This window comes from Ixodes scapularis, unplaced genomic scaffold (assembly GCF_016920785.2).
Source record: "Ixodes scapularis isolate PalLabHiFi unplaced genomic scaffold, ASM1692078v2 ptg000247l_1___fragment_3__unscaffolded, whole genome shotgun sequence".
Lineage (NCBI taxonomy): Eukaryota > Metazoa > Arthropoda > Arachnida > Ixodida > Ixodidae > Ixodes > Ixodes scapularis.
Window position 1 is genome coordinate 1,009,114 of NW_024609948.1, and position 13,257 is coordinate 1,022,370.

At 53.0% G+C, this 13,257-nt stretch overlaps 1 protein-coding gene across 1 annotated transcript; it reads right to left on the reverse strand.

Moving 5' to 3' along the window:
- Positions 1 to 1,597: 1,597 nt before the first annotated feature.
- Positions 1,598 to 3,717, reverse strand: LOC120849031 (ATP-dependent DNA helicase chl1-like). Its single transcript, XM_042287724.1, has 3 exons — positions 3,525 to 3,717; positions 3,123 to 3,414; positions 1,598 to 2,933 (listed from the first exon to the last, which is right to left on the reverse strand). The coding sequence occupies exons 1-3, from the start codon at positions 3,715 to 3,717 to the stop codon at positions 1,598 to 1,600; spliced, it is 1,821 nt and encodes a 606-aa protein (XP_042143658.1).
- Positions 3,718 to 13,257: the final 9,540 nt, after the last annotated feature.

The following is a 13,257-nucleotide window of genomic DNA, read 5'->3' on the forward strand; positions in this document are numbered from 1 at the left end:
GGTGGCCACCGACCAACAAATCGTCTGCCCTGACGTCATTAGAAACGCAAGTCAACAAGACCTCTACCACTGCCCACTGGACGTTCATCTTGTGTTTCCAAAAGGACATGACCACGCCCTGAACGTCGTGGGGAATCAAGCGCAACAACTTTTCGTACGCATTCTTTAAATAAAGTTTTGCCTTTGGCGTAAAATGGACCCCCATTTTTCTCAGTCCGGCTTCGCGGACGTATTCGTATCGGTCCCTGGTGATCTTGTCCTTCACTGGAGCTGCGGGCACGCGGAGGAAATCGGTCAACTCGCCTTCGCGTGTAGATAACCTGAGCGTAAACCTAGTGTCGAGACTGAACCAGTGTGCGAGCGACGCTTTAAAGTCTTTGAAAGGTGGAAAGGTCAAAATGTACTCTACTAGCACCCACGTCAGGTAGCGTCGTCGCGTCGCTGGTTCCATCTCGGTGGCGGATATTTCGCTCAAACGCGAGTACCAATAATCGTAACATTTATTCTCGTAGCTACTCCTATTTTTGCGAACGTGCTTGTACAGAGCTTCCAAAGAAACACCTTCGACAATCATTCGTACGTATTTTATTAAGACCATAGATACCATCGGCCTTTCTTGCACGGCACGTAGTTTTCGCAATGTCCAGAGAGTGGTGCAATAAACTCGTGCGTAAACTCGTGGTCCGTGTTGACGCACACTTGTCGAGAGAGTCTTCGCAGGTCTCTTCGGTACGCGAGAATGTCCTTCTCCAACTTGTCTCGCTGCACGTTGTCCGGGTCGAAAGACGCACTCAACTGGTCTCGAATGTTGCGCAGCATGTCGTTCCGGATCTCGCCTCGAATCCAGTCGAGATGACCGTCAACGATGTCGTAGACACCGACGCCCACCTTTATGCAATAGAGAAGAATCTCGACGAGAAATCCACTCGGGCCTTGGGCTTTCTCCAAAAGTGCAACACCAGCTCGCGCGTGTCTGCGTCCGACAGTCCGTGCAATCTTTCGTACAATTCCATGAGGTTCGAGACGATTGTCGGAGTAAAATATATGCCCAGCTTCTCCAGGGCAATCTCCACTTCTCTAACGTAGGTGTCATATTCGTCCGAAGAGGGAGGTATCGGCGCAGTCATAAAGTTTTTCAACACTCCTGCGTCGAACTTGTCCCTTCCACCAGTCCACAGGTTGTATCTCGTTTGAAATTCTTCTACCGACGGTAGAGTATTGGCGTATTCAATCACGCACCATTCGAGTATAGTCTTGTCAGACAGTCCCCGCTTGTCCAGTGGAAGAGTAGCGACTCGTACTGGAGCCTGGTCGGCCGAAACGGGATCGCTGTTGACCGAAGCAGCTGGTGTAGGAGCAGTCTCGCACGTGCACGATTCGAGTATAGGCTTGTCGGACGGTCCCCGCTTGTCCGATGGAACAGTAGCGACTCGTGTTGGAGCCTGGTCGGTCGAAACGGGATCGCTGTTGACCGAAGCAGCTGGTGTAGGAGCAATAGTAGCGTCGCGAATCGTGCAATACCAGTAAGCGTAGCCCTGTCGGCTAGCCGTGTATCTGTGTTCGCGCAGATACGTGTGCAAACTGAGGATGTGCATTTTCATAGACGACCGTTCAAAAACGAGTTTAGCTCGAGCAAAGATTTCTTCGTGTCTTTGAAGGTGGACGACTCGTCTTCGCAGACCTGGACCCAATGCGATAAATCGCTCCAAACGTCGGGTCTAAAATACCTACTGTCGAGCAATAGGACGGCCCCCCAGTCGTTCACGTGACGTACGCAGCGTCCCACGGACTGGTTAACCGCTCGCATCGCCTGCGTTTTATACCATTCGTCCCCGTTTCCGCCCCTGCTGCGGTTAAACTCGACCTTGACCTTTACGTCCGGACTGTGATACGACGGATAGGGTAACCCCACGGATACGACGAGTCGAGCCAGCGAATCGGAGAAGTCGACGCCTTCGCTCATTTTGCCTCTGTGCACGACTAGAAACAGGGCCACCGTGCCGGGCTCTCCGTCAATCAACGCAGTCTTGTACCTATCAAACAAGAGGTCCGAGTTTTCAGAATCTTCCAGAAACAGATGCCCGCCGACCACCTTGACCAACTTGGCCCATAGAGGCACTTTGCGCCACACGTCTCGACAGGTCTGAAGTAGCTTGTAAGAAGGGAAGAAGCACAGGACGCCAGCCTTTGTTTCGCCGACGTTTTTCTTCAGGATCTTGGTCGACTCGTAGACGACGGAACCTACGGCCTTGAGTAGCTCTTCGTTCTGGCATGCGCTGTAATTCATGTAAAACTCTTTGTCACCCTTGAGCGAATGCGAGATCCTACGGACAAAGACGTGACGCTTGGACACGACGTGTTCCTTGGCGTACACCTTGTGAGTAAAGAAGACGCCCAATTCCTTTTCGTACGACGACATCGGACTCAGAGTCCCCGAGGCCAGGACGATAGAGTGCGTGCACGACGACACAGACTTCATGGCGTAACTCGAGTTCATGCAGGTCATCCTGAGTTCTGGCGACTGGTGACCCTGGACGACAAACATTGCAAAGCCTTGGGCACCAAATATCTCGGGGTAGTAAAACTGAGTGACGATGCGGTCAATCAACGTGGTGTTTAACCGGTCGGACAAAGGATGTCGAGACGTTAAGGGACTCACGACTTGACCCAGGCTCACGTTGTCCGTCTTGAGGTAGCGTCTCCTGTTGGCCAGGAGATCCTCGCCGCGAACAATCGCATATCCAACGTCGTTCATCATGGCCAGGAGCCCCTCGAAGAATTCGCGAAGCTCGACGTAGCGAGAAAATCGTCGTGCGTACGTCTGAAGCTGCGATCTGGACACTTGTAGGGACATGACGTCTCTACAAAACGTTTCAATGTTGTGCGCCTCGTCGAGGATCAGAATCGCGCCGCTGAGATTGATGTTGAGCGTGCTACGGACGAAGGGATCGATCAAGTAGTTGTAGGGAGCCAGCACTATTTTCGACCTGGCTACGTAGTACTGTTCGTTGACGTAGTAGGGGCAGATATCGTTTGCAGCACAACTCTCCACCAAGTCCTCGATGTCCCTAACGTCGGGCAAACGCGTCTCTGGTCCATGCTGCTCTTTCCAATTGCGGTACAATCGGCACGTCGACGAGGCCCTGTGTTGACTGCAGAGTTGGGGCACGTTACCGCTGTGGACTTCCCGTTCCAAGAGGCAGACTCGGTCCTTGCCGACGAGACGAGAAATGTGCGCGGCGTCTCCGATGAACGCCTTGGCCACCGCTACCATTTGGTCGAGCTGTTGGTGCGTTCTAGAGCAGAGGTAGATTTTGCCGCTGGGTCGTGTCGTTATCCATTCGCGAACGGCTCCGAGCATGGCCATCGTCTTGCCCGATCCGGTAGGAGCTTCTATCATGACGTTGGCTTTTTCTCCGAATCCGCGCAACATTGTTTCAAAGACGTCCACTTGTACGGGGTAAGGTATCCGCTCGCCCGGTAGTACGAGCCGGTAGCGGGGCGCCTCTTCCATACCCGCCAACGTTCGTTTTTGAAACGATTATACCGATCGTTCGTCTCGTCTTCGGAACTATAAATAGTCTGAGCGGAGTGGTTGACCTCGTCGTCCGTAATCTCTCCCTCCACTTTTTCATCGTCGCCATCGTTCCATTCGTCTAACACTATCCATTCTTCTTCTTCTTCTTCGACCTTGGTCATATCTACGTCGTTACTCATGCTTACGCATACCTCGGATCTACGCTCTCGTACAGGCTCATAAAATCTCGATGCACTCTGGCGTTTTTCACGGTGCGTGGCTCGACGACGCTGCAAACGACTCGATCGGGAGGCATGTCAAGCAGGTAACTCAACTTGCGAACGCAGGCCACAAAGAAGGTGAGAGAGTCGGTCAGAGTCAGACACAGAATCTTGCTGGCCTCTTCGTAGCGAAAGGCGGTCGCGTTCGCGTACACTCGACCGCTTTCGTACGTGTAGTCGCAGATCACCGAACCGAGGGCGCTTGCGTCGTCGCGGTAGAGGCGAAAGTCGATGTATCGACAGGCCGTCTTGAGGTACCAGACTTCCGTCCGAACCAGTCTCATGTAGACGTACAGGTTGAGTCTGTATCTGTTTTTCGTGCGGCTATGGAATCGATGCAGCGCTGCGCCTACCGTCATGAAGGGGCGGCCGACGAGAAGGATCGTCGCCGCGTGCATAGTCTCCAAGGCGTAGAGAAAGTCGACAAAGACGCTGGAGTCGCCGGGATTTCGAAGTCCGGTCGCGATGGTGTTTGCCAGGTTGTCGTAGTATACGCGTAACATGATTGTAACGTCGATTTCAAATAAAAAACTGAAGTTTCCCGCTTATATCGTTAGAGGAGATAGATGGTGAGAATATGGCGCGCATAAAAAACGCCTCAAACAACGTGACCCGGCAAAAGAGGACGGTAGCCAAGAATAAGAAGAAGCAGCAATTGGACAGTCGACAGCCAACGACTGCCGTGGACGACGTTCTCTGTAAGAACGAATTGCGTCGATTGGCCAAGGAGATGGAGATCGATCGCATATCAGAGAACGTGTACGGTAACATGCAATTCGAGGTCGATAGATTCGTCACCGAGGTCGTCGGAAAGGCCGTCGTCTACGCCCAGATGCAACACCGCAAGACGCTTTTTGTAGATGACGTGACCCGAGCTCTTTCCGAATACAACATCAAAGTTTACGGCTGACGTCCAGGACTAATACAAAACACCTAACAATGTCTAATAAGAATAACGTTATACTCAAGAAGCCTCCTTCTCAGTTTGAAGAACGACTCGAAAAGTCGATGGACGACTATTTGCGAGTGCACATTAAAGAATTGTACGATAGAGCCGGGGCGCACACGGGGTACAGGACTGACAGAGAGATAATGAAAGCCGCGTACGATTACATCGTGGCCAAGTATCGCAACGTTATACTTGGTCTATTTAACGACGTGACCCGAATGAACGACGTGATTAACGAATACACCGCGTTTCTTCTTCACTTTAAGAGGTCCGCCGAGCTCAAGGCCGAACACGAGAAGGTGGCCGTGCCAGCCTTAAAACACGTCATCGTCAGAATGTAGAGATCAGAACAATCTACTCGGCAAGTTCCTGGCCACGGTGTACACGCGAGACAGACTGAAAGATGCCGGCGTCGAGGTGGTCATGAAGACCGAGGAAAAAAAGCTGTACGACGCCGACCTTCACGACGTAGACAGCCTGATCGAGACCTTTTACGACAAAGGTCTGGACTATGTCGGCGTCGAGTCTTTAATTTCCAGCTACAACTCGAAGCTGAGGGGTGTCGGTACCAAGAGACGACTTTCGGACGACGCTAGACCGTCTCTTCGGGATAGCACGAACGAGTCGCCGTCGACTCCTCCTCCTCCTCCCCCTCCTCCTAAGGAAAGGACGCCCATGGAGAAGGAGTCGAGCGTCGCCCAAACATCAGCTCAGACTGCGGCGGAGGCGGCCAATAGACGGCGGTCGGACGACGCGATACCGTCTCATCGGGATTCGGCTCCTCCTAGGGAAACGACGCCCAAAGAGAAGGAGTCGGGCGTCGCCCAAACGTCCCCTCAGACTGCGGCGGAGGCGGCCAAGAGACGACGGTCGGACGACGCGATACCGTCTCTTCGAGATTCGGCTCTTCCTAAAGAAACGACGCGCAACGAAAAAGTGTCGGACGTCGCCAAGACGCCGTATCAGACTGTTGCAGCGGAAGACGAAGGAAGCGGTTGGCTGTACGTCGTCGGTGGAGTTGCCGTCCTGGCCACAGCGGGAGTCGTGACTTACGCGGCAATGACCTATTATAGAAATAAACGCGCTAAAGGCGAAAACGTGTTTCTGTAGCTGAAATAAAAAAATGACCACCGACAATCTCTTGTTCAAACCTTTGAAAGCCATTCCCATAGGGTTTGAGGCAAGGTTGGAAAGTAGAGTCGACGACTACTTTAAAGATTTTTACTACGCGCTGTACTCTAACGCTGGTGTCGAAACTACCCGTTACAAAGACTACGGCGACACGGCCAATCGCGTGTTTGATTACATTGTGGCGAACCACGCTAACGACATTCGAACGGCGTTGTACGATCCGAAGCGAGCCATAGACTTGGTCTTTTCCTACACACTCTATCTCAAGAGCATTCAGTCCAAGGTCAATTCGCTGGCCAGCGAGAAATACAAGCCCGGGTTTCTGCGCAACGTACTCATCCCGGCCCTCAAACACTTGATCTACAGAATGTATAAGGACCCAAACAACGTCCTGGGCGAATTCATGTACACAGTCAGGACCAGGGACGTGATAAAGCAGTACCCCGAGGCGTTGGGCGTGGAATTTGCTGGCGACGACATGCTTAGTAATTTGTACGACTTGGACGTGTACGACCTAGATGCCGTGGACAAGTACTTGTACGGCATTAGCGGCGGAATGTACTACGACGTTAAAACCAATACGTTTAAAAAGTACAACTCTGTGCTCGAGCGATACCAGTCCCAGATCTGGCAGGATTCCGTTCTAAAGTTTAAGCGACTCTTCGAAGAGTGGTGCAAGAAAGTCACGCGGCACTCTTCGTGGTCTAGCCAGCATCCAGCGTTCGATCCACTGCTCCGGGCCGTTTTCGATGCCGCGGGCACGCCGCAGTGGGACGCGGCGCTCGTTCGCTGGGTCGCCGCCGAGGAAGGTCAGACTCTTCGCATTTACGCCGAGTTGAAAGCCAAGGTTGAATATGCCCAGACCTTTATCGACGAAAAGTTTTCTCCGGAACTCTTGAAAGCCGTTGGCGAAATCGCAAAGATCGACAACGTCAAGCGGTTCGTCTTTCTCTCCGCACCTACGCTGTCGCCGACCGAGTTGCAGGCCATACTAGACGCGTTCGAAAAGATTTTGAAGAACTACACGGAGCACAAACATAGGGACGCGCTCGTCTGGGCGGTGACCCATCCGGCCGCGCACAAAGTCCGCGAAGAGGAAGAGACGAGGGACTTGTTTAACAAGATTAAATCTGACGAGTATTTGCAGGACGGTAGCGCCTTCATAACGTCACTATTGGCACATTACGCCAAGTTTCGGAGCCTAGAGGATCTCCTGAGAGAATTTGCTAGGGACCTCGATGCCGTTCGCAAGGACGCCGTCTTGAGAAAGCGCTGGCTGGAGAACGACGAGGAGGACATTAGGAAGGCCTTGATCGACGTCGACTGGAAGGTGCTCTACGAAAAATTTGAGCGATTGAAACCGCACCTGAACGAGTTACGACGACTACTCCTCGCTGGCGTGGGCGATAGCGGCGACGTCGATGAAAAAATGGAAAAATTGGGACCTTACTATCCTTTAATCGCGAGGCACGGCAAATGTATGTTTGACGAGGCCGACGCCGCGTCTCTGTTTGCTCACGCCACCTCCAAAGGTTTGTACGAGTGGAAAGTGCGTCTCAAGTCAAAGTTTCCCAAAGACGATTTCGATAGACTCTATCGGCTCGTACAGGAACGCCACAGAGACTACGAAAACATGAGAAAGTTTCTCGGTGACAGCGGCCTGCTTAGTGCCCCTCCGCTCGTGAAACTGCCTTCGAGCGTACCAAACCTAAAGACTTGGAACGACGCGATCCTGGCCACCATGAACGCTGCGCCCGAACTATGGATCGAAAAGATAATTAGCCAGTCGAAGTGTAACTTGCAGACGCTGCGCAAAAATGTTTCCGAACTCAAATCCCTAATGACTACGGAGCGCGAACGTAGAGATAAGATCCGCGAGTGGGGAATGAGCGGACCCATCGATAGATACCCGCAGACGCACGAAAAGGACCCAGTCGCCTTTGGCGAGTACGAGGGTTTCGACAAGGATTTGTTGGACAAAATCAAAGCCCCGTACGACATTGTAGCGACGGTGGAGTTTGATCGCATTCGAAAGGCGCACGAGAATTTCGAGCGGCACTCGGAGATTGTGAGGCGAGCTCGGTCGGCGGTCGCTACATTGATAGAGGCGAACAAGGAGTACGTGAAACACGTCGCGACGTGGGGCAAGCACCGCGCTTCCTTTTTTCCGTCCACCGAGGCGTCGCGCGAAAGCGTAAACAATCTCTTTTCGACGAGATCGGCAAATGGCGAAAACTATTGGGAGCTGCATCGAGACCTCGGGGTCGCGCAAATCACCGAGCTGTTGCACGCGGCGCGAACGGCGTACTGGAAGACCAAGCAGTTTAGTCTGGAAGCTCGAGTGAGGGTCTACCTGCGCAATCTCGTCGGCACCTTGCGCGTTTCGCAAAGCGCCGTCTCTTCCAAACTGTCTAGATTCAAGGTGTCGAGTCTGCTGAAGATGGTCGATGCGGAAGACGACGACGACTGGAAAATCGAATTTATCCGCTGGACCGTGGCGAACGAGGACGCCGACGTCGCTCGCAAACTCGTCGCAAAATCTTACGACGCCATGTGGAGGCTCTTGCGCGAAAGAGTGACGGTCGAGTTTTTCGAGTTTTTGCGCGAGGCCAAATACGCGGAAAAGTGCGTGGACCGCCGATTTCTACGGCTAGAGGACACAGTTCTGGAAACTTTTAGGGAGCGTCTCTTTCTCGATTTCGCCGACGAGACGGACCTGAGACCAGAGCTAGAGGCGTGGCTGGCGTGCCACGCCGCCTACGCGTAGATGGTCGACGCGGTCCGCAAAGAGTTTCCCGACCTGACCCGAGTCGAAAATCTCAAAGTGCACGGATCGGAAGAGGTACGTAAGGCGATCGAACGTGCCGGTCGGAATTACGCCAAGTGGCTAAACACGGAAATGATCTCGCCAAAGGACACGCTGGCCACCGTGACCGAGAAAGTCGCCAAGATTAGAGAGTTGGTGGAAAACGAAAAGCGCTACAGAGAGTCTCTGCGTGACTGGGGCATGGACTCTCCGGACGGAGAGTACGTTCGTCAGTACGAGGACGGCGTTACCGGAGAAGACGATTACCTCGCCAGGATAATACGCGAAGGCGCCATCGACGTTGTGGCCACCTTTCCCTGGGACAGGATCGCAAACGCCCACGCAAAGAGAGCGGCCTACGTTCGGCGAAAGGCCGAAATATACGAGGCTCTGGGCCAAAAAACGGACTTGATGGACTGCTTTCGACACGTCGAAAGGCTAACGCGGGACCTGAAGCTTTCTCCCTGGCCGCAGCGAGGCGATAACGCGAGAGTGCTCGATTTTCTAAAGCGAATCGAATTGACGGCAATGTCGCAAAAAGACCTGATTAAGCGTCATCACGCCGACCTGACTCGAAGCTTCGTTTCCGAGCTATTGAACATGTGTAGGGACGCCAAAAACTACCTTGCAATGTACAAAGTCTTTGAAAAGTACAAGATATTCGGAATAGTGAAGCAGCTCAAACTGTGGGACATTACAGATGCACCTGACGTGCCAAAGACTGTATTTGACACGGAGACCGTATCGTATCCAAAGTGGCTGGAGGGAGTCTTCGACTCTCGGGTAGACTGGGAAAAGGCGAGTCGGTCTCTCGTCGCGGCGTACGAAGATCGCAAAAAGACGCTAGACATTTCGTCGGCTCTGGACGCCGAACGTTTGATCACGGAACCTCGCGCCGAGGCGTACGAGGCGGCTGCCAATTCCGACTTTGTCGCCGTCAGGCGAGCGTACAGGGAGGGCTTGCACCGCACCTTGCCTGCCGCGACGTGGGAATCTTGTCGGAAAGAAATTGTTCGTCTGAAGGACCAGGTACAACCCAAGCGCGCGTCTCTGGCTCGGGAATACGTAGCAATCTACGAGTCCATCCTCGCGCACCGTCGCGCCGAAGACGAATCGCCCGCAAAGTTAGTGACCAGAATCTACTCGGACGAATCGCTGGGCAATTCAATGTCGGACCTAAAGGAAGACGACGCAGATGCGGTAGAGTATCGGCACTTGGACCTGGAAAGGGATTTGAAGTTGTATTCGAAATTATTGGCGGAATTGGACGCGACGAGGGAAGCGTTGCGATCCGCGAAAGCAGACACTGACATCGACACCTGTCCTAACCTAAACGCGGAGCCCGTCGTTGGCACAGTGTTTAGCGTCTTGTCGACGCTGCGTTCGGCCCGCGCCGTCAAGAGTAAGGTGGACACATGGAACGAGTCTCTGCGAATAAAATCTTTATTGATTGAAAAGAGAAGCAAGCCGTTTACTCGAGACTTGTTCGTCTTCCTATCTTCTTCTTTGTCGGCACGATCCGCCGCGGCCCGGTTGGCCGAACTCGGACGCTCCGTTGGCTGCATCTTCGAGGTCGGGATTCGACGATTGGTACTCAAACTGGGTCCTGCCCAGATACGTGTGCGACGAGAGCGATGGCGAGGCGTACGCGACCGAGATGCAATTTTTGAAGGATCGCAGGGCGATCATCGAGAGGGAGATTGTCGCGCCCATCGCTGAATCACAACAGGACACACCCATGAATAGCGCAGAGGACATCACTCCAGGTGAGCAATGCGCTACAACCTCTTCGCGGCGAGTCATTGTGCTATCCAGTGACATAGAACTCTCCGATTTTGACGACTTGGATTGGACTGATGTCACCAGGAAAAAGCGAAAAAAGAGCAGCCCTAATTCCAGCCCAAGCGCTGAAACAGTCCGCAGTACTGCAGTAGTACCTGAAGGACTTACTGTTATATTTACGCCAGTCGAACAGGACCAAGTTATTACGTCGCTGAGCAGCCTGAGACTCTCCAATACTCTGGCGAAGACGTTCCCGGAATGCATCCTGGAGATCAGGTACAACAGCCGCCTCAATCTCGTTGCCGTGGACGTGAGAAACGGACAGACAACACGAGGATTGCTACGCTGCACAGAGCTCTGCGGAATCAAAGTCAGAGCATACGAGCCTCTCCCCAGACACTGCGCCACAGGTGTAATCAAAGATGTGGACACTACGCTGACTGACGAGGAGATCACCAACAACTTAAGATCTCCTGAAAACAGAGTTGCACGTTTGCGACGGCTAGGTAAAAGTTCGGCAATTAAGATCTCTTTCTGCGGATCTTCGCTGCCAAGCTTCGTCTACCTTGGTCTTGTTCGGCATCCAGTTACTCCATTCCAAGAGAAACCTGTCCAGTGCCGCAAGTGCTGCCGCTACGGACACCGTGAGGCCTCCTGCAAGCATAGTCCCGTGTGCAAGCGCTGCGGTAACACGCACGAGGACAGGGACTCCTGCACTGCTCAAGAGAAGTGCGTAAACTGCGGAGCCGCTCACTCTGCTACATCAACATCCTGTTCTAAATGGCAGCAAGAAAAAAAGACGAGGAATTATGCCAAGGAACATGCAGTCGATTATTATAGTGCCAAAGCTGCAGTTCAAGCATCCGACTGGCCCGAGTTGCCCAGAAAAAGTGAAGGGTCTTCTTCAACAACGCAAGACACCTTGACTAGCAAAACTGAAAACCAGCGGCCTGAGAGACCGACCTATGCTACACTAATCAAGCTTCCCAGAAAGGACAAACCAAAGGCACCTCTGACTAAAGAAGGGCTCAGTTCAAACGGAGCAAATCCACTCGAGGATCCGAAAACTACAGGGAGCGCGCCCACCGATCCAATACAGCGCAGAACAACAAAACGGAGGACTCTGTCCGTTTCAACAGACACAGCTCCAAGCAAGGGGTGGGTCTTGAACCTTCAAGCAGCAGCAAACTTCGCCTGCAGGTTCTTGGAATCTGTTGATGCAGAATGGGCCCGTAGCATTCTTACACTTCTTCAACTGGCCCTTCCCCTTATTCGATCCTTGTAAATGGCGACCTGTAGTACCCCTGCATCCACCACACCACGGTCTTCTTCAGACCTCACGGTATGGCAGTGGAATTGCCGAAGTTTCCGAAAAAAACGCTGCAGTCTCATCCAGTATATCCAATCGCACACTCCCCCACCCGACATCATCTTTCTACAAGAGCCTCGTACCCTTCCCAATCTTCCTGGATATGTCACATATGTGGCACATAATGATCCTGATAAAGACCACCTTGTGGCAACCCTAGTCAAGCGCGTTCATACCGCCGTCGACTTAACCTTCGACAGCCAGGCCGTTCCACATGTATTGCTTGAACTCCTTCCTGCAAATCCACGCACGCGTAACACCCAATCCCTCCGTCTACTCAATGTCTACAGCCTCCCTCAAGATCGTCATGCACGGTTTGACAAGTTGTTTGAAGCCGCGCGCTGCAAGGGTTGCGCCACATTCATTGGAGGCGATTTTAACGCTCCACATCCAACTTGGGGTTACCCTCGCGACACACCTAAAGGCCGAAAGCTCCATACTCTGATTCACCAAGAGAATCTCACTTTACTTACTGATTCATCGACACCCACACGTCTTGGAACCAGCGTTGCACGAGACACGTGCCCAGACCTTACCATGTACCGTGGCACTAAACCCTGCACCTGGCAGAACCTTGAGGAACAGCTCGGCAGTGACCATTCGATTCTTGAAACCCGTATCCACACTAAAGACTTCTCAGGGGAAGCACGCCACATTCGTATCACAGACTGGCCTGCCTTTCGCGCATCGTCCTCCTCTTATACCTCCTCCGACACTCTCATCGATTGGGTGCAAGCACTGCAAACCCGGCTAAACCGACACACGCGCACCCTTACTACCACTCCAGATGCACCAGATATAGACTCCCACCTACTCCATCTGTGGGAAGCACGTCGTAGCCTAACCAAACGGTGGCGACGTCAACGCCGCAACAAGAAGCTAAAACTACGTATTGCCCAACTCACTGTTGATGCTGCAGACTATGCTGCCAACCTTACTGGTGAAAACTGGCACGCGCTATGTGACAATCTCAATGGCACGCTCGGTACCGCACGAACGTGGTCCCTACTCCGTCACCTCATACAGCCCGGTCAAGCCAAATCGGACAGGGCCAAGGGCATTCATAAACTTCTACGCGCCACTAACCTAACAGACGCCCAATGCCTCACTCAGCTACGACAACGCTACCTTCCCCCTCCTGACGCTCCACGTTACGCGGACTACATGGGTCCCCCCAACACACTCCCTTATCTTAACGCACCGATCGCAGCAATTGAGATTCGCGCTGCACTGACCGACATACGCCGCAACACATCCCCTGGTCCTGACCAGGTCCGCTACTCTCTTCTCTACAACCTCTCTGATTCGGACACCACGCAGCTTACTACCTACTTGAACGAGGTGTGGGAGTCGGGTACCCTTCCCAAGGAGTGGAAAGAAGCAACAGTGGTTTTGATTCCCAAGCCTGGCAAACCCCTCTCC